The sequence below is a fragment of the Ornithorhynchus anatinus genome, chromosome 20, assembly GCF_004115215.2.
Source record: "Ornithorhynchus anatinus isolate Pmale09 chromosome 20, mOrnAna1.pri.v4, whole genome shotgun sequence".
In the NCBI taxonomy this organism is placed as follows: domain Eukaryota; kingdom Metazoa; phylum Chordata; class Mammalia; order Monotremata; family Ornithorhynchidae; genus Ornithorhynchus; species Ornithorhynchus anatinus.
Window position 1 is genome coordinate 10,620,024 of NC_041747.1, and position 21,613 is coordinate 10,641,636.

The window sequence follows — 21,613 nt, forward strand, 5'->3', positions numbered from 1 at the left end:
ATCTTTAATGATTTCCAATTTTGTCCCATATTGATTTTTTTCTGTAGACCCTTGGCTTCTGAGATTACCCCTACCCTGTCTGCTTCCCCCTCCCACCAACTTCTAGCTGACGGTTATTCTACCTTTAGAAGTTGTGCCTTTCCTCTGAACTCCAACTATGTTCTATATAAGATTGATTTTTATGTGTGAAGAAATTAAAATTAATTTTAACCAATTAAATTTGAATCTCACCTTTTTGTGATTAACATCAAATGTGCAAATTGAAAAATCATGTTTTTTTAATTTGATCCATTAATTGACCATAGTGATATCTGCAGAAAAATTATTAACCTTTTGAAAGATGACATTTATTATTATTCTCTTTACTATTTGCAATCTATTACAGACTTACATCGGGGATATACTGTTGCTTGTTAATCCATTTAAAGAACTTCCAATTTATTCTGCTATGGTAAGTTTTCACATACAAATTGTTGCTGTACATCTGCTTATACAGTTCCTAGCGTGTTTGCCTCAGAAGGTCTGTATCCAATGGAAAGAATACTTAATTTCATAGCTCTCAGAGGGTTACTCTGGAATTATCTTGTTTCCACAGCTCTAGCTTTGTCTGGGCAAAGTCACCCATAGCTGTAATTTCAGATGCCTCTAATACTTGAGGCTTCTATTGTGAATTCAGGCTGTAGGTACTAGTTATATAAAAGTGGGGGGAAGAGAAAGAGAGATAGACACTGACTAATTCTGCCTTCCCATATTGCACATGGGATAGCAACTGTATCTCTTGGAAGATCATGCTGAAAGATCCAAGCCACCAATCAGTGACATTTATTGGGCACCTACAGTGTGTAAAGCACTATATTAAACACTTGGGAGAGTACAGAACAATAGAATTGCAGGTACAATCCTGCTCACGAGGAACTTAAAGTCTAAAGAGGGAGACAGACATTAAAATAAATTACAGATGGGGGTATGAGAGAATAAAGATATGTAGACTGTAAACTCCCCTTCTAGACTGTAAGATCATTGGGCAGGGAAAGTATCTGCTAATTCTGTTGTATTTTACTCTCCCAAGCACTTAGTACAGTGCTCTGTGTGTAGAAAGTGCTCAATAAATACCATTGATTGAAATGTACCTAAGTGCTGTGGGGCTGAGGGTGGGCTGAATAAGAAGGGTAGATAAGGTATAAGGTATTCGGGGTGGACACAGTCCCTGTCCCATGTAGGGCTCACAGTCTTAATCCCCATTTTACAGATGAGGCAACTGAGGCACAGAGAAGTGAAGTGAGTTGTCCAAGGTCACACAGCAGACAGGTGGAGGAGCCAGGATTAGAACACAGGTCCTTCTGACTCCCAGGCCCATTCTCTGTCCACTAAGCCATGCTGCTTCTTGATCTGGTATACCTTGTATTAGCTACCCAATATCCTATTCCTGGTGCGGTTCCAGAATTATTTAAAATTACAGTTCAGAACATAGTCCTTTTATTGTTAGACAATAGATAAATTGAGTTTTAACTCCCAAGACTTGGCTTCTTACCCCATTGCTCCAGCTGGTTTAAATAATAAAGTAGAAAAGTGGGAATGTTTTGTGATGTGAAACAGAAGTTTGATGACAGCAATGGTATCTGTTAAGCACTGCACTTAGAATGGGGGTAGATACAAGATAGTCAGATGGGATAACCCTAACAACTAATGGACTTTATCGAGTGCTTACTGTGTGCAGAGCACTGTGCTAAGCACTTGGGAGAGAACAATACCACAGAGTTGGGAGACTCAGCAACTCGACCTTTCACCCCATAGAATTTAGGTCCACAGACTTCTACTTGGTTGCTTTCCCTACGTGTAATTATTTTAACACCTGTCTCCCCCGCTATATTCCTTGAGGACAGAATTATGTCAACTTTATCATACTCTCCCAAGTGCTTAGTACAGAGCTCTGCTCAGAGCAAGCACTCATTGAGTGCCATTGATGGAGTGATTGATTGTATTTGTCTGCTAATACCAAAGTCGGAAATCTCTTTCAGGTCTCACAGCTCTACACGAACAACACAGGAAAATTTTGTCCATCCTTGCCACCACATATTTTCTCCTGTGCTGAGAAGGCATATCACAGGCTTTTCCAGGAACAGCGACCTCAATCCTTTATCCTCAGGTATCCCCCATTTAATGAGTCATGGAAGGATAAGTGGTAATCCTAAAATTGGGCAGTGCAGATTTCCTTATTCTCATTGGTGGTTTTCTTGTTAAGCAATCAGTGGTATTTGTTGAACACTTACTTTGTGGAGAGCACTGTGCTAAGCACTTGGGTGAGTACAATGTAACAGAATTGGTAGACCCATTCCCTGCCCACGATGATCTTACAGTCTATAGCAGGAGACAGACATTAATATAAATAATAATTTACGGATATGGGCATAAGTGCTGAGAAGCTGTGGGAGGGGTGAATAAAGGATGCAAATCTAAGGGCAGAGGAACTTTATTAGCCACCTTTGTAGTAATTTGAATTGTCTTACCCTGACCTGGCAACTGTACCAGGCTACTCATTGACCTTTTTGCCTCCAGTTACCCTCCTCTCCCGTTCAACTTTAACTCCGCTGCCCAGATTATCTTTCTAAAACACTTTCCCCTCCAAGGCTTTGTACATTCCTCTCTGTCTCAGCAGAAACACCTGACCTCCTACTCTATTGCTTCCTCCAATCTTAGATGTATTTTTGCATCTGCATCCCCACCTTGTCTCTAAGTCTTTTTAAGATCTGGGATCAAGTCTATCAATTATATTCAACTCTCCCAAATACTATCTCCCTAACACTGACTTTCAAGCACTTAATCACCTCTGTCTTAGTCCCCTCCTGTCTTACCTCGCTGATTTCCTACTACAACTCACACACTTTGCTCCTCTAATCCACATTTTACAGGCCCAGAGAAGTTAACTGACTTGCCCAAGGTCACACAGTTGGGATTAGTACCTCTGACTCCCAAGACCCTGCTCTTTCCACTAGACCACATGACTGTCTAACAATAAAACTTATGCTTCAGTGAAAATGACCGTTCATTTCTGTGAAACAAATCCCAGATTCTCTTCTCTGAAAAGGTGAAAACCTCCCAATCCTCTTCTCAGTCAATCAGTGGTATTGATTGAGTGCTTACTCTGTGCAGAGGACTGTATTAAGCTCTTGGGAGAGAGTATAATATAACAGAGTTAGTAGGCCTGTTCTTTGCCCACAAATAGTTTACAGTCTAGAGGGAAAGACAGACATTAATATAAATATTGCTTATCCCAATTTTGTCTTAGGAGAAAGCTATCAGGCATATGACTAACTCTGTTGTATTGTACTCTCCCAAGCACTTAGTAGAGTGTTTGGCACCCAGCAAGAACACAACAACTAACTGATTGATTGAGAGATTGATGATCCCCAGAAACAGGGAAATGCAGCCCCTGCTAGACATTTCTATGTACCCTCTAACCCTGTCTGGAGGAAATATAATGTTGGATCTTGTCATTCTTCTTTTCTCAGTGGAGAGAGCGGTTCTGGGAAGTCAGAAGCTAGCAAACAAATCGTGAGGCACCTGACAAGCAGATCCAGTTCCAGCCAGTGCACTTTTGAATCCAAAGTAAAAAATGTAAGTGTCTAGTATTGCCTATTTGTATAATGTCATTGTTAAACGCTTCCGATGTGCCAGGCACTGTACTAAGTGCTGGAGTAGATACAAGCTTATCAAGTTGGACACAGTCCATGCCCCAAATGAGGCTCACAGTCTTAAACCCCATTGTACAGATGAGGGAACTGAGGCCCAGAGAATTCTTTTGAGTTGCCCAAGGTCACAGAGTAGGCAAGTGGCAGAGCAGGGATTAGAATCTGCTTCTCTTGACTCCCCATTCTGTGGTTTTACCATTTGCTGTGGAGAACATCTGTTTTCATGCTTGCTTTCCTTTGTGGCTTATAGATTATTGGTAAAATACACTGCTTTTACCTTGGCTGTTGAATCAATATAACACACACACAACAGCACATCAGCTGATCTAAACCAGTGGGTTGGGACATGGGAGAAATAGCTGTGTTAAAATAAAAATCCAGAATGTAGATTGTTAGATTTCACACCGTGATTTGCACTCAAAAGCCGAATGCCGACCTGTGATACTTTAGCAAAGCAGATGTACTATTGGCTATGTGGCCAAATCGCTAAAGCAGATAGCCTGGGTTACTGGAAAAGTGACCCATATAAAGGCTTGCCCTTTTAAAGTCAGACAATTATGAGGTCAGGATATGAGAATTTAGTGTTTGTGTCTTAGAATGTCCAGATCGCACAATACCAACATGGAACAGCATGACCTTGTGGAAAGAGCACAGATCTGGAAGCCAGAGAGCTTGGGTTCTAAGCTAAACACATTGTAAGTGCATAACAAATACCTTTTTTATTATTGTTGTTATAGTTAATAATGATAATCAATGGTATTTATTAAGCACTTACTGTGTGTGGAGCACTGTACTAAGTGTTTGAGAGAGTCCAGTACAGTAGAGTTCGTAGACACAATCGTTGTCTTGAAGGAACTTACCGTGGAGCAGTGAATAGTCAATAAATATCACTGATTGACTGATTTTCATGGGGTTAACAGAAATTCCCAGAAATGGTCACTAGGGGAATTGGGAGGATTTTTTTTTCCCTCACCTCTTTTTCCCTAGTCCCAACTCCCAGTCTCTCCCCATTTCTGGCATGCTCCTTTTTCAAGAAATTATTGAAGTTCTTGAATAATTATGGTATTTGTTAAGCTCTTACTGTGTGTCCAGCACTGTTCTAGAGTACAATAGAGAAAAGTTAGGTCAGACACAGATCCTGTCATACATGGGGCTCACAGTGCAAGTAGAAGGGAGAACAGGTATTCAACCCCCGTTATACAGATGAGGAAAGTGAGGCTCAGAGAAGTTTAATAATAATAATGGCATTTATTAAGCGCTTACTATGTGCAAAGCACCATTCTAAGTGCTGGGAAGGATACAGGGTGATCAGGTTGTCCCACGTGGGGCTCACAGTCTTAATCCCCATTTTATAGGTGAGGTCACTGAGACACAGAGAAGTTAAGTGACTTGCCCAAAGTCACCCAGCTGACAAGTGGCTGAGCTGGGATTTGAACTCATGACCTCTGACTCCCAAGCCCATGCTCTTTCCACTGAGCCACGCTTCACACCGCAGACAAATGGCAGAGCTGGGGTTAGAACCCAGGTCCTCTGGCTCCCCAGGCCTCTTTTCTTTCCACTAGACCATGCTGATTATATTCCTTTGCTTTCTATTTAGACAGAATTTTAGGGCATTGATTTATCTTAACGTTTTTGCTGGGATTGTGTGCATAGTCAGGGCTTCTAGGATAAGTGGAAGCGTTTAAATTTGTCAAATAAAGCAATTACCTTCAGATTTTAAGTCAATAGCCACAGAAGCCATATCTAGTTTTCTCCTGTTTCTCTGCTGCCATCTAACGGACAAATAGAAAATTCAAAAGCAAGGCGAGTTATTATTATTACCATTATATATACGTAATCCATAAGATACAGTATAATGTACAAATATGATTATTTGTTAAGCACCTTACCAAGTGCCAGGCACTGAACTAATTCTGGAATAGCTACAAAATAAGCAGGTTAGACAGAGTACCTGTCTCACAATGGGGCTCACATTCCAAAAGGGGAAAGAACAAGAAAAAAAAATCCTCCTTTAATAGATAAAGACACTGAGGCACAGAAAAATTGTGACTTGCCTAAGGACACACACCTGGCAGAGATGGGATTCGAACCCAGGTCTCCTGACCCCAAGGCTCATGTTATCTCCATTAGGCCAAGCTGCTTCTTAACCCAGGTTTATTATTCATAGTTTTATATGCTCTGCATAAATCCCCAAACGATTTATGTTCCTTCCCACACACTTCCCCCCATACTTCCAGTTTCACGTCAGTACGGGCTGTATACAGTCTTGGGGTGGTTGGGTTATGAGGTTGTAGTTCTGGGATGGTTGAGTTATGAGGTGGTAATTCTGGGGTGCTTGGGTTGTGAGGTGGTAATCCTGGGGTGGTTGGGTCATGAGGTAATTTAACCTGAGGTAAGATTTCAAAAATCAGGTAGAAGTGTCTGCAAGTTGTATATTTTTGGGGGACAGTCGGGGGCGGAGGGGAGGGCTGGAACTGGAAGAATGCCCCTACATCGGAAAAGTAAGAAATGTTTCCACGACCCCCTGCACCAATTTGAGATGATAACAAGATGGAGATCTGCAAACATATGGGACAAGTTCTAACACACATATGGGTAGGGAGAGATGCTAAAGCTGGAAAGACCCAGGAATATATTTGCAGGAGTCAGAAGGACCAGGGTTCTAATCCTGGCTCTGCCACTTGTCTGCTGTGTGACCTTGGGTAAGTCACTTCACTTCTCTGTGCCTCAGTTACTTCATTTGTAAAATAGGGATTAAGAGTGTGAGCCCCATGTGGGACAGGAACTGTATCCAACCTGATTGACTGTATCTGCTTAGAACAGTGCTTGCCATATAATAATAATGCTAATAATGATAACTGTGGTATTTAAGTGCTTACTGGGTGCCAGGCACTGTAATAAGCCCTGGATAGTAAGCTTTGAACAAATATTATTATTATTATTATTATTATTATTATTATTATTATTATTATTATGTGTGTATTATGTACATGTGTGTATATATACCCATTTATATACATATACATAAAATGCACACATAGGGTAGCTTTTTAAAAGGTTATTGAATGTGGGAATGTGGAAATGTGTCTTTATGTTGCTATATTGTACTCTCCCAAGTGCTTAATACATTGCTCTGTTCACAGTAAGGGCTTAAGAAATATGATATACTGACTGATACATCCTCTTTCACTTCCATTTCTTTCTCCCCATCCTTTCTCTTGGGCTACAGCCCCTGGTGGGGTCCACCAGGTCCCAGCCTGCAGGCCTGGTAAGCCTAGTCAGATAAGCCCTAATCACTCAGTCAATCAATCAGTAGTATTTATCGAATTCTTACTATGTGCAGAGAAGTGTATAAGCTCCTGGGAGAGTACAGTACAACAGAATTTAGCAGACACTTTCCCTGCCCATAACGAGCTTACAGTATAGCAATGATAGTGATAATGATGGTGGCGTTGTTAAAGACTTCCTGGATTCCAAGCACTGTACTAAATGACGGGGGTAGTTGTGAGTTAATCATGTTGGACACAGTCCCTGGCCCAGTTTGAGTCATAGTAATGATATGTACTAAGTGCAAACTCTGTGCAGAACACTGTACTAAATACTAGGGCTAATGCAATTCGGCAAATTTAGTAGGCACGTTTAATAATAATAATAATAATAACAGTAGTAGTATTTGTTAAGAGCTTACTATGTGCCAAGCACTGTTCTAAGCTTTGGGGTAGATACAAGGTTATCAGGTTGGACGCAGTCCCTGTCCCATGTGGGGCTCACCCTCTTAATCCTCATTTTACAGATGAGGTAACTGGCCCGGAGAAGTTAAGTGACTTGCCCTACTAACTATACGTCCTCATCCAAGCACTTAGCACAGGGTTTTGCACAGATTAAGTGCTTAATATGTTCCATTGATTGATTATGTGGGAAGGGGTTGAACTCTTTAGGAGAAAAGGGCCATGTGATTAGGCCCAGTTACCAGGCATATTTTCTTTTATCAGGGAACAAAAATTCAATATTTATGACTCTTTGGTAGGAATTTCATGTTTAAATCCTTAGAGAACTAGGAATGGCACTTCTGAAATCCTTATTCGTGGCTCTATTCCCCAGATTTCTGAGAATCAAAATAAATTGACTTTAGGTTCTGGGAAAATTACAACACTGACCCAACATCTATGCCAGGACTATAACTTATTTATTGTGTAACAAAAGCTTGTTTGACCCATTCAGTTGAATGTACGAAACTAGGATTCCCTTGAGATAAAAATAATTTGGGATATTTGTTAGATGTTTACTATATGCCACACACTGTACTAAGCACTGGGCTAAATACATAAAGGATAAACGGGTTGGACAAAGTCCCGGTCCCACATGGGATTCACAGTCTAAATAGGGAGAACAAGTATCGAATACCTGTTGTATAGATGACGTCACTGGGGCACAGAGACATTAAGTGACTTGCCCAAGGTCACAGAGCAGGCAAGTAGCGGTCCTGGGTTTAGAATTCAAGTCCTCTGACTCCTAGGTCCAGGTTCTTTTCAGTAGGCCATGCATCTTGAGGTGTTTCAATTAGATTTGATTCTTGATTTGGTCATATTATTATTAGGGTTGTCATTAGTAATAGTCATAATAACCATTACAAGGAGCATACAGACTACTGGGGAGGGGCTGAAATAATTAATTAATCTAGTCAGTCAATCAAGGGGAAGCTGGTGAAAATAGCTCCTTATCAAAAGCCCTCCAAATTCAGCTGGGCGGCTTCAATCTCGGCTCTTTAATCTTACCAGGACTTCAGAAGGCCAATAAATTCACCCATCATCAACCAACATCACTTCCAACTTCTCCTTTCCTTCTTTGCCCCTCCACCATCTACCTGAACTTACACCTGCACAACTAGGCTCGTTATACACAGGGAATGTGTCTACCATCTCTGTTATATCCGAGTATCTCTGTACTCTCCCAAGGATTTAATCACTTCACTTCTCTGCACCTCAGTTACCTCATCTGTAAAATGGGGATTAAGACTACGAGCACCGCATGGGACAGGGACTGCGTCCAACCTGATAACCTTGTATCTACCCCAGTGCTTAGAACAGTGCCTGGTACATAGGTGCTTAACAAAAAAAAAATTACTAATATTAATATTGCTGTTATTAAAATGTTCCACACAGAGTAAATGCTTCATAAATACAATTGACTGATTGCCCGAGAACATGAAAAATAGGAATGTTCCAGCTTTCTCAGCTTGTTCTCCCCAACTACATTTTAATTAACTCAATCGTTTCGTTTTATTGCAGGTCAACTGTATCTTGGAAGCGTTTGGGCATGCTAAGACGACCCTTAACGAACTCGCTAGCTGTTTTATAAAATACTTTGAACTGCAGTTTTGTGAGAAGAAAAGGTATTTAACAGGAGGTAAGTTTTAATGGAAGGAGCAATCTCCCCTTTGACCGTTAGAGGGCGGTGAAACCCAAGGAAATGTGAGAAATTCTGTTGAAATCCAAACATCAACAGATAGTCCAACTAGGTTTCCTCATCTTATCAAGAAGTCTATATTTTATTCTGTTTTATCATGTAATAAGGTTGATGTTGACCTTCACTTGTTACAAAATCCATGAATCGAAGGGGTTTATGATCCCAGTAATGCCATGAGAAGCTGAAAGTGTTGTGTATATCCCATTAGGATATTTCAAAACCACTGTTATTTTAAAGAAAGTTCTTATGTGCAATCAGATTGCCTTATTTTAGAATATTTTCCAAATATAATTAATAATAATAATGGTATTTAAGTGCTTACTGTGTGCAGAGCACTGTTCTAAGCGCTGGGGTAGATACAGGGTAATCAGGTTGTCCCACGTGGGGCTCACATTTTTTAATGCCCATTTTTACAGATGAGGTAACTGAGGCCCAGAGAAGTTAAGTGACTTGCCCAAGGTCACACAGCAGACAAGTGGTGGAGTCGGGATTAGAACCCACGACCTCGGACTCCCAAACCCATGCTCTTTCCACTAAGCCACGCTGCTTCTCTATGCCTTAAGAACTTCTTTCTTCAGAGACCTTGAGAAAGGGCAGAGTCACTTACTTGAGAAGCAGCATGGCCTAGTGGAAAGAGCACAGGCTTGGGAGTCAGGGGTCGCGAGTTCTAATCCCGCCTCTGCCACTTGTCAGCTGTGTGACTTTGAGCAAGTCACTTAACCTCTGTGTCTCAGGTACCTCATCTGTAAAATGGGGCTGAAGCCTGTGAGCCCCATGAGGGACAACTTGATTACCTTGTGTCTACCTCAGGGCTTACAACAGTGCTTGGCACGTAGTAAGCACTTAACAAATGTCATTATTATTATTATTACTATTTTTTGGACTCTGGGTCCCCATAATGACACTTTGAGAGCCCCCTAGATAAAAAGACTTCACCTTATTCCATTCGATTATAAACTGCTCAAGGGCAGGGACCATGTCCTCTACGTCTGTTCTATGTGCCCAAGCCCTCGATACAGTGCCTGGCACAAAATAAGCTCTTAGTACTATATACGAAGTAGGCACCCTGTACAGTGGTTGGCATATGATAAGCACCCCAGTGGTTGAGAGAAGATTTAGTTCCTCTTTTCCCTTTGAAAATGAGGGAACCATTGCCATGGTACAAAAACTGGGAGATTTTTCAAATCAAAATTTCTGATATAGTCAATCAGTGGTATTCATTGAGCACTTATGTGTGCAGCACTGTACTAAGTAAGCTCTTGGGAGTTTACAGAGTGGATCAGTCAGAAAGTCAGTTATATTTACAGAGTGCTTACTGTTTGCAGAGCACTGTTCTAAGCAGTTGGGAGAGTACATTATAACAGTAATCAGACACATTTCCTGCCCACAACAAGCTTACAGTCTAGAGGGGGAGACAGACATTAATATAAACAAATAAATTAAAGATATGTATTTAAGTGCTGTGGAGCTGGGAGGGGAGATGAATAAAGGGAGCAAGTCAGGATGATACAGAAGAAAGTGGGAGAAGAGGCAAGGAGGGCTTAGTCAGGGAAGGCTTTTGGGAGGAGGTGGGCCTTCAATAGTCTTTGAAAGTGGGAAGAGTGATTGTTGGTTATGAGGAGGGAGGCCGTTCTGGGACAGAGGCAGGACGTGAGTGAGAGGTCGGTGGTGAGATGGACAAGATTGAAGTATAGTGAGAAGGTTGGCATTAGAGGAGCAAAGTGTGCAAACTAGGTCATAGTAGAGTAGCGAGATGAGGTACGAGGGGGCAGGGTGACTGTGTGGTAGACACCTTCCCTGCCCACCATGTGCTTACAGTAGATATACCTTGGTAAATCCATATATAACTTGTCTTTCACATTAGAAGAAGACCTCATCAGCTGAGATGTTCACCCAAGAGAGAATATGTGTGTGTGTATGAAATTCAACTTTCTCCTTGTATACAGTCAAGGTCAAGTCTAGGAGAAGGAAATGTTCTTGTTGGATGTGTGGAAAATCTTCCTTTTTTTTTCATTCCAACTGCACAGCCAGTTCAAGTTATTAGTGAAAGAAAATAAAAGCCACCACTTTATCCATGGACCCGATTAGGAACGAGCAAGCCTCATCCATGTGTGGTTCGAAATCCAATTATTCCCCCCCCCCCCACCATTGTTTCAGTTTTACTTCCATCATTCTGTAGAATAAAGTACAGACACTCTCTCGTCTTCTAAAAGAGTGATTCAACCCACTTCGCAGTTTTGCTTCTGAATTTAAAAGGTCCATTAAGAGGATATTTTTGAAACCCTACTGATCAGAAGCTCGATAGTCCTCGGCAATTTTACTCTCTGCAGGAGCTGAGCTAACTAGGGTGATTACTAATTATATTTTTTTTTCTTATTCGAATGGAGGATTTTGAAGTTGCTCTATAGGGTGGAGCGTGATTAGCTGTGGATGCAGATTGCAATAAGGTTAACCACTTGATAGGAGCAGCGAGCATGTGCTATTTGCATTTCTGAGTGCAAAACCTGATAATCCTGAGGGTTACTCCATTTAGCTCTCCCCCACCCCCCTACACACACACCTTCTGTTCCTTTATTTGATAGCAGGGCGAAGAAAGCACCAGAACCATTAGGAATTCTCATCGCCTATGTATGTAAATTCAGTAGGAGACAGTGGTATATCCCCATGCACTGAATTAGCTTGAGAAGAGAGATTAAGACAATGAAAACCAGAGATGATGAAAAAAATGATTCCTATCGAATTTATTTAAAAATCAAAAGGGAAAAAGAGACTCAGGGGCATAGGTTCCAGTTTTGTATTCTGCTGATAAAATACCAATCAAAAATGAAAAAGAAGTTTTAAGAACATGATTCCCATTAAACACACTCCCCCCACCCCTTCTGCCTACTGTTTAATCAAAAAAGCCCCTTCCATTCCTGAATAACAAAAGCTTTAAATGCCAGGAAGAATAAAATTGGATCCATCTCTTCCTGTGCATCTTCCTCCTGCCTTCAGGACTTCTCCATCTGGAAAAGCCTACTGGCATTTTAATTCATATGTACCAAACCATTGATCCTTGCCCTTCCTAAACCCTGACTGTCACCAACAGCCTCGTTCTTCCTGTCCCACAAACTAACAAAATTGGTATCTCCTTGACTCCTTGCAGTCATTTTGCCTCCCACATTCAGTCTGTCTCTAAATCATGTTGTTTCTTCTTCTCCGATACACTTAGTTCTGCCAGCATGCCAGTCTACACTGGGCAATTTGGGCAGAACAGGATGGCAGACAGCAACAACGCTGTCTGGAGAGAGGGGGATATGGTGTGGGGGAAAAAGTGTACACAAGTGTAGTAGGCACATGGCGTCCGACACGATGCGTCCAACTCTGCCTGTTTTTATTAGGGAAGCATTGTGGCCGAATGGATGAAGCCCAGACAAAGGAGCCAGAGGACCTGAGTTCTAATTCCTGACCTGCCATGTGCCTGCTGGGTGACCTTAGGCCAGTCACTTCACTTCTCTGTGCCTCAGTTACCTCATCTGTAAAATGGGGATTAAGACTATGAAGCCCCATGTGGGACATGGACTCTATCCAACCTGATTAGTTTGTATTTACCTCAGTGTTCTATACAGTGCCTGGCACACAGTAAGTGCTTAACAAAAAGCATAAAAAATAGAGAAATGCAGTTTTGAGGAGCTGTTGTTTTATTTAATTAGCAACACCACACTTAGGACAAAGCAAACTGTCCGGAAAAAAAATGGATACTTACAGGATCAAAGTCTTAGACAAAAATTGAAGACTACTGTTGGAAGGAAAGAATAAAATAGAAATCGTTATTGTTACAAAGTGTTTTTTTTTGTATTGCCTGTCTGAGCCTGATAATATTTTTCAATTTGGGTATTCCATTCATTCTTTTTTTAATGGCATTTGCTAAGTACTTCTTATGTGCCAGGCACTGTACTAAGCGCTGGGGTAGATACAAGTGAATCAAGTTGGTTACTGACCACGTCTCACATGGGGCTCACAGTCTTAATCCCCATTTTACATAGGTAAACTGAATCCCAGGAAAGTGAAGTGACTTGCCCAGTGTCACACAGCAGGCAAGTGGCAGAGCCCTGATAAGAGCCCAGGGTCTTCTGACTCCCAAGAGTCAAAGGATTGACTTTGGAATACTATAACAAGAGAGAGTTTACTCTACAAATTATTTGTATTCTATCTAAATCATTTGTAGGGGAATTTTTCTTCAAGAACCAATACTTTCTTTTCTTACTCGCTTTCGTCTTGCAAGCTGGAATCTGTGACCCAGACCTTCATTTGGAAAATATTCAGATATAAACTAAATAAATCTTGACACTTTTTGGCTTCTGGTCATCATGCTTTAATATGATTTTCATTTCAGATTTGTCAAAGCAATTCAGTGTAGAAATATAGCCCCATCAGCAACGTCTGTGAAAAGTAATGATTGAAAATTGTGAAGCAGAAATTACAAACAAATGAATCCTATTTATTTTATTCTTTTTAATCAGCCAGAATTTATATCTACATGCTGGAGAAGTCCAGGCTGATTTCACAACCTCCAAGCCAGAGCAATTTTCTTGTTTTCTACTTGTTGATGGATGGACTGTCTGCTGAAGAAAAATACATCCTCCACCTTAATAATTTATCTTCACACAGGTAGGCGTTTCCATATGTTCTGCGCAATTTTGAAACAATTGTTAGAATGTCTTTACACGTTTTGTTTAAGATTGGGATATTCTTATCATTTGGCCTCTTTTTTCGGGAATTTGAAAAGGTGTAAATGTTATTAAGTGAAAATGAAGGTAATGAGAAACAGGTTTCATTTAAGCATTGGAGGATCTGTTTCATGGATGTTTCTGTGAACTGTATTGTCTCCACCTTACTTTTCCCCCCTAGGTGTTCCATCACTTACCACCAGTGAGTTGAATTTAAATAATTTGACAGCATTGGAAAAAAATCACATAATTTATCTCCATAGTCCTGTTTATCATTACCTGAGGAGGGATGAGTGAAATTAGGAGAACATATACAGTTGGGGATTTTCAGCGGTATAGTACATTAAGGAGTTGAATCAGGAGAGTGTTGACTCAATAATCAATCAGTGGTATTGATTGAGTGCTTAATGTGTGCAGAACACGGTACTAAGCTCCTGGGAGAATACAATACAAAGAGTCGGTAGATTGATCCCTGCTCTCAAGGAGCTTACAGTCTAGTAGACATTGTCATTATCATCCGTTTTTAACAATCTAAGTGGCTCTCCCCTGAAAAGGAGAAGGCTATATAAGCACAGGGAGTCATTTTGCCTTTTTAAATTTTTTTTTATGGCATTTGTTAGGCACTTACTATGTGCTAGGCACTGAACTAAGCGCTGGAGTAGATACAAGCTAATTAGGTTGGACACAATCCAAGACCCACATGGGGCTCAAGTTCTTAATCCCCATTTTACAGATCAGGGAACTGAGGTCCAAAGAAGTGAAGTGACTCGCAGCAGACAAGTGGCAGAGCCGAAATTAGAACCAAGGTCCTTCTTACTCCCAGGCCTTGGCTCTATCCACTAGGCAATGCTGCCTGTGGTTGCTTCTAATATTCACTGCTTATTTCTGCTTTGTAAGAAGAAGAAGAAGCAAAGCTATTTCACTATGTCTCCATCCTCAGCTTTCCACACCTGGCTTAGCAAATATGGAGAGGCTGGTAGACAGTACATTTTCTTTCAGAACATCACAGATATGCGTGTAAATGTACTTGTGTATGTGTATGCATATGTATAAATGCCCATCTATTGATATATGACCTGAGTTCTAATCCTGACTTTGCCACTGCCTGATGCGAAACCTTGGGCAAGTCACGTAACAGCTCTGTGCCTCAGTTTCCTCATCTGCAAAATTGTGACTCAGTATCTGAAATCCCTCCTACTTAAGCCGGAGCCTCACGTCTTACAGGTTTTGAGTTTGATGTAATTGCATTTTATTAGCATGGTGTAGTTGATAGAGCACAGGCCTGGGAGTCAGAAGGTCATGGGTTCTAATGCTGGCTTCACTTGTCTGCTGTGTGACCTTGGGCAATTCACTTACTTCTCTGTGCCTCAGTTACCTCATCTGTAAAACAGAGATTAAGACTTTGAGTCCCATGTGAGACAGGGGCTGTGTCCAACCTGATTACCTTGTATCAATCCCATTGCTTAGAATAGTGCTTGGCACATAGTAAGCACTTAACAAATACCAACATTATTATTATCATCTACCCCAGTGTTCAGTACAGTGTTGGCCCTTAGAGCTGACCAAATAGCACAATTATCATGATTACTGTTATCATTAATGTGATCAGGCATATGAATTACTTCCTCAGAAAGATATGAACCTTGTCTTATTTGTTACGGTCACAAGGGTTTTGTTTTTGTTTCCTTTATGGCTGCTACATGGATTGTTTTATTTAGCTCTTGTGGCATTCCACTTATTTCCTTTGTGAAAGAAATCATTTGGAATCCCTAAGTGCTTTTGCAGCGAGGAACAATGGGATGTGCTCTGTCTGGAGTCGCAACAGGAAAGGGCTCAGAAAACCTTGAATAATTCAATTCACACGAACAAAGCCATTATCTCATAAAAAATCTCATAACAGCCAAAAAAGACAGACTCATATTCCTCAACGGGTTTCGGGGTGCTGTCACATCGCCTTCAGAAATCATTTGTGTTGGAACGTTTGGACAATGAAACCTTTATCAGCAAACTTTTGCCACAGCTCTCTATACCCAGGACCAGGTATTGCGGTTTCCTTAAAACAGGATATTTGCTTCTCTTTTATACACTGGGAGAGTTTTGATGCTATCCTACTAGTCTGATAAAACTGATTTAATTTACTCTGGCTTTTTTTTCCCCTAATGGTGTTAATAATGCAAAATCGAGAATATTCCTTCTTGAAAATGGATTTTGCCACAAAGTCTTTCAGTTGAGTATAAGAAGCTAGATTCATTTATCTCCATTCCCTGATTTCTTAAATGTTTTGAAAAATCCTCAGCTATTAGTGAAGGAAAATAATCCGTGTTAGTTTTCCTACCTCCATCTTTTGAAACCTATTTTTCGAGGAGGACTCTGCTTCAGGTTTGGAGCGGACACCGCTGAAAGAGATTTTTCCATATGACCTATATGGATGTTAAGGCCACTCTGTGAAAATTAACCTCTCCAAGGTGGTTGTCCTAGAATAATTTGCCTTTTGCCCTCCTGTTGCATTTGCTGTTGAACTGTCTGTCACTGTTTTCAATTCTGCCTCTCTTATTATCAAGCCTCAAGATTCTAAGGGAGTCAGTCTCTTCCTGTCATTCCTATTTCTCTAGACTGTCAACTCAACTCCAGACTGTAAACTCGCCTCTAAATTGTAAGCTCTCCTGTAGACTGTGAGCTCCAGTCTAGACTATAAGCTTGCCTCTAGACTGTCAGCTCGACTCTAGACCGTTAGCTTGACTCTGGACTGTCAGCTTGAGTGTAGCGTCACACTACAAGCACTGTAGATACAAGATAATCCCATCAGATTCAGTCTGATACTCCGTTTAGGATATTTATCCTAAATTTGGTTCTGTCGTCCTCTGATTATGGAAATGGGAGTGGAGGTGAGAAGATGGGGAGCCTGTCAAGAAGCAGCATAGCAGGTGGATAGAGCACGGGCCTGAGACTCTGAAGGTCAAGGGTTCTAATTCCAGCTCTGCCACTTGCCTGCTGTGTGACCTTGGGAAGTCACCTAACTTCTCTGGGACTCAGTTATGTCATCCTCCCCCAGTGCTTAGTACAGTAAGTACTAAGCTTAATGCTTAGTAAATGCTTAACAAATACCGTAAAAATAGTAGTTTGGTTTAGTATTCTAGAATGTTGTAGGAGTTGCAGACAGGGAACATTGTTTATTCTAGATGTTCTGGCTTGTGGAAGCAATTTTAGGATTAAGTCCTAGATTTCTTGTGGTATTAGTATCTGGTAGCAATTCACAGATGTTGCTTCATTTCTAAAAACAAACAAGAACATCAACAACAGCAACAACAACAACAGATAAACCTTATACTTTTTGTATTGTTACAGTGTTACATTATTCAGTGTATCCATTGCAACAGGATATGACTCTTAATAATTCATATAATCCCTCTAGTTCATTATTAATGAATGCACTTAATAGGGGTGTGATTTTGGAAGCAATTTTCCATAAATTGTTAAAATGCAGCCCTATGAATTGGAAACGATTTGACATAATATTCACATAGCAAATGACCGTCCTGCAATAATATTTCTTGAGTCTTAATACAATGCTCAGGTAAAAGTACAAATGAATGTGAGGAAAGATTTGACCGATCTATGCTGTTTAATTTTCTTCTGGCCGGAGGCCCTCCGTAATGATTTCTTAAAGCCCTTGAGCAATTGCCGTATATCACACAAGCAGAGCCGTGTTTAAATATGGATAACCTTGTTTTTGTCCAATGCTACACTTTCCGTTCCCAATGGGAGACCTGACCCGCTTCTTGTGAGTAGCAAGATAAGGTCTCTGAGCCTGGTTCCACACAGGAGAAAGAGGAGAAGAATTTTGCTCAGTCATCATTTGGATTGGGGCCCATCCTAATTTTCCATCCGGACAATGTCCAGAGAGGCATTTGCAACCTGACATATCAATCAATCGGTTGTATTTATTGAGGGCTTCCTGTGGGCAGAGCACCGTGCTGAGTGCTTGGGAAAGTATAGTGCAACAGAGTTGGTAGACATGATCCCTTGCCACAGTGAACTTATAGTCTATGTCACATGTTCAATGGAGGCCTTCCCCCTCTCCAAAATCCATTAGTCTTGAGTCTTGGCGGGAGCTGGGTGGGGGAGGGTGTCCATAACATGGCTCCATCTATGATAATCGAAGCATAAGCTTCGTTAGCTTTTATTGACTCCCAGCCTTTCCTTGAGCACTTTAGAATAGATGGGCAAGAGAGCAATTTTGATGCTGTAAGAGGGCATTGAAGTACAGAAAGATTGCTAATAATAATAATAATAACTGTGGTATTTGTTAAGCACTTATTATATGCCAAGCACTGTACTAAGCACTGGGGTAGGTCCAGGATAATCAGGTCTGACACATGTTTTAGACTGTGAGGGAGAACATGTATTGAATCCCACAGGAGGGAACCGAGGCTCAGAGAAGTGAAGTGACTTGCCTCAGATCACAAAGCAGTAAAGTGGCAGAACTGGGATTAGAACCCAGGTCCTCTGACTCATAGGCTTGTGCTCTTACCATTAGGCCACACTCTTCCCAAGGAAATAGAAATACATTTCGTGGAAAATCTGAGCCTGCTTCTACCCTGGCAGAATGAAATGGAGTAACTCCAATCCCAGAGGACACCGTGCTTTCCATACGTGGATATCAAATTTCCAGTCATGTTTCCCTCTCACTCCCCTTAATATGGATCTGCATGATGGCCTGTTTATTTAATTTCTTATTTTTGTTTATATCTTTTGCTTCTCTGCTCCTACTTGAATCCTGCTCCTACTTTGACTCTGAATCCTGTTGTAAGTTTGGCAATTTGCGTTAGCTTGCATTGGTTCCTCAGTTAGAGTGGCGAAGCTGCTTGCCCCAGTGGTTAGAGCATGGGTCTGGGAGTCAGAAGGACCCGAGTTCCAATTCCAGCTCCTGTATTTTTCTGCTATGTGACCTTGGGCAAGTCACTTCACCTCTCTGGGTCTGTTACCTCAGCTGTAAATAAAAATGGGGATAAAGACTGTGAGCCCCATGGAGGTCAGGGACCCTATCCAATCTGATTAGCTCAAATCCAGCACAGTGCTTAGAACAGTGCTGTGCAAATGATAGGCACACTGTACAGTGCTCTTTCCATTGTAATCGCCAGTATAGTGCTCTACACACAGTAACTACCTAGTGCATTTCTTTGCCTACAGTAAGTACTCTGTATAAATTTGACACCCTGGGCACTTCTCTGTTTACAGCAGGCAACCATATAGCTCACTGTGGACAGGGAATATGTCTACCAACTCTGTTGTATTGTACTCTCCCAAGCGTTTAGTATAGTGCTCCACACAAAGTGCTCAATACATACCACTGATGGATCAAGTGACTTGCCCAAACTCAGCAGGCAAGTGGCAGAGGCCAAGATTAGAACCCAGGCCTGTGTTTTTTTTCCACTTTGCTGTGTTCTGTCTCAACCCCCATCAAGTGAAGTTACTCATTTTTGCAGTGACCTCTCTCCCTTTCTCATATGTTCTCTGTGCTCTGCACACAGTAAGTGCTCAATAAATACAGTTGAATGAATGACCTTATCCCTTTGTTCAGAAGGTTGAATTTGACCCCTGTATACTCTTATTACATGATAAGTTAAAAGTTCTCTTCATTCATAGATATTTGGTTTGCATAAGTCTTGAGTAACCACAGTTAAAATCTCCAGCCTCAGGACTCTGCCTTTCTTTGTAAAAACTTCCCAGCTACTTACGAATTTGATCACAGGACAGTTTGGAATTTTAAAGAGATCCCCTTTATACCATCCCATGCCAGTCTTTTATTTTGGTGTCGGGTATTTAGGTTGGATCATTTAAATTTATCGGAAAAGATTCCGTTTTGAAAAGTGATCTGAAGGCCTGCTCTAGTTTGGCCGGATCTATGTACGTGTGACCTTTGTGTTACCTTTTGTCTTCTGTGGAAGGGGACTGTGACTCACCGTGTTCTTACCCTCACGGTAGCTGCTAGTGAGGGCAACTGAACACAGTTTGAGAAAGTGTTCTTTTCTAAAGGTTAAACTTAATGGGGAGGGAGTGTCATTACATACACAATTATGTAAAGTTTAAAAAAAATTAAATCTTAATAACAGGAAGTCACATTTTATGATTCCCTTCCAAAGTTTTCAACCACAGTTCTTTTTCCAGAGTGAGACTAATACCGGCATGTAGTTTATTCTCTGCAGATTTGAAGCAAGTGATTTGAAGGTGTGCCTGACAGTCCCTTCAGGGTAGGGAGTTAGCCCTTTAATTCACTTCTCGGTGATGGTGAACTTCTAAATAATGCTTTTGTTCAGAAAGACCATTGTTTATTATGGGAATGCAGTTCAGTCAAATCAAAGGTAAGGATCCCTGTCCAATGCATTGGGAAAGTAGTGAAACTCAAATAAGCAAGTGGAAAATGAATCTGTTTTTCAAAATCCATAGGGTGGATGCTACTCGTTCTATAATCAATCAGTCAAGCAGTGGTATTTATCAGATTCTTACGGTGTGTAGGACACTATACTGAGTGCTTGCAGGAGGACATTACAACAGAGTCGGCTGACAGTGCTCTGCACACAGTAAGCACTCAGTAAATACAATTGAATGAATATGTTCCCCGCCCACAGTGAGTTTACAGTCTGTGGGGGGAGGGAGAGACATTAGTAAAATTAATAATTTATAATATATCATTTAAATATATATATAAGTGCCATGGAATTGAGGGTCAGGCGAGAATCAGAAGAATCCACCAATGTCATTTATTGATCATATACTATGTACAGAACACTGTACTAAGTGCTTGGGGAGAACAGTTAGGGTTTGTAGATGTATTCCCTGCCCACGATGAACTTGCAGTCTAGAGGGGAGACACAATAATATAAATTAATTAATAATAATTATTAATAACAATAATAATTGTGGTATTTGTTAAGCACTTACTCTGTGCCAAACACTGTTCTAAGCACTGGGGTGGATACAAGCAAATTGGATTGGACACAGTCCCTATCCCACATGTGGCTCACAGTCTTAATCCCCATTTTTCAGATGAGGTAACTGAAACACAGAGGAAGTGAAGTGATTTGCCCAAGGTCACACAGCAGACATGTGGCAGAGTCAGAATTAGAACCCAGATCCTTCTGTCTATATTATAATTGATAATAGATTATTTAAAGATACATTTGTAAATGCTGTGGGGTTAAGGGTGGGGCGAGTATCAAATGCCTAGAGGTCACAGATTCAAGTTCATAACCGAGCTTGGCAGTGGTATTCTATCTCCCACTGGGCTGGGCATTTGACTGCTTGCGGAGCAGTTGTTGTGGAAGTGAAAGGCTCTGATACCTCTCCTGAGAGGCAACCTGACCTGTGGAGAAACAGGGAAACGCTTTCTCCAGATTAATTTCCCGCCCCTCCCAGCCCCGAGTCATATCATCCCTTCAGCCAATTCTAGCACTTACGAATTTATTTACCCTCTCCTTAGGACTCATCTGTCTCTTTCCATGCAAATTGTTTATTTGGAGAGTGTTGTAAATATTTTTATGTTTGTCTCCTCCATTAGTTAGAGCGTAAGTTCCTTTTGAGGCAAGAAACATGGCACTTGGTTATTCTGTACTCTCCAAGTTCCTAGTGTAGTGCAATGTATCAAGTTCACTTAGTGCTTAGTACAGTGCTCTATACACAGTAAGTGCTCAAGAAATACCATTGATTAATCGAAGCAGGGAAGCAGTGTGGCCTAATGGAAAGAACATG

General features: G+C 41.0%; 1 protein-coding gene across 3 annotated transcripts in view; it reads left to right on the top strand.

Moving 5' to 3' along the window:
• The window catches only part of MYO16 (myosin XVI), a 247,065-nt gene that overhangs the window by 98,103 nt on the left and 127,349 nt on the right, over positions 1–21,613 (top strand). For all 3 annotated transcript variants that reach the window (XM_029047892.1, XM_029047891.1, XM_007668660.3), the window contains 5 exons: positions 386–451; positions 2,019–2,146; positions 3,510–3,615; positions 8,978–9,095; positions 13,658–13,805. In XM_029047892.1, coding sequence (XP_028903725.1) covers positions 386–451; positions 2,019–2,146; positions 3,510–3,615; positions 8,978–9,095; positions 13,658–13,805 — 566 coding nt within the window. The remainder of the gene's footprint in view (positions 1–385; positions 452–2,018; positions 2,147–3,509; positions 3,616–8,977; positions 9,096–13,657; positions 13,806–21,613) is intronic.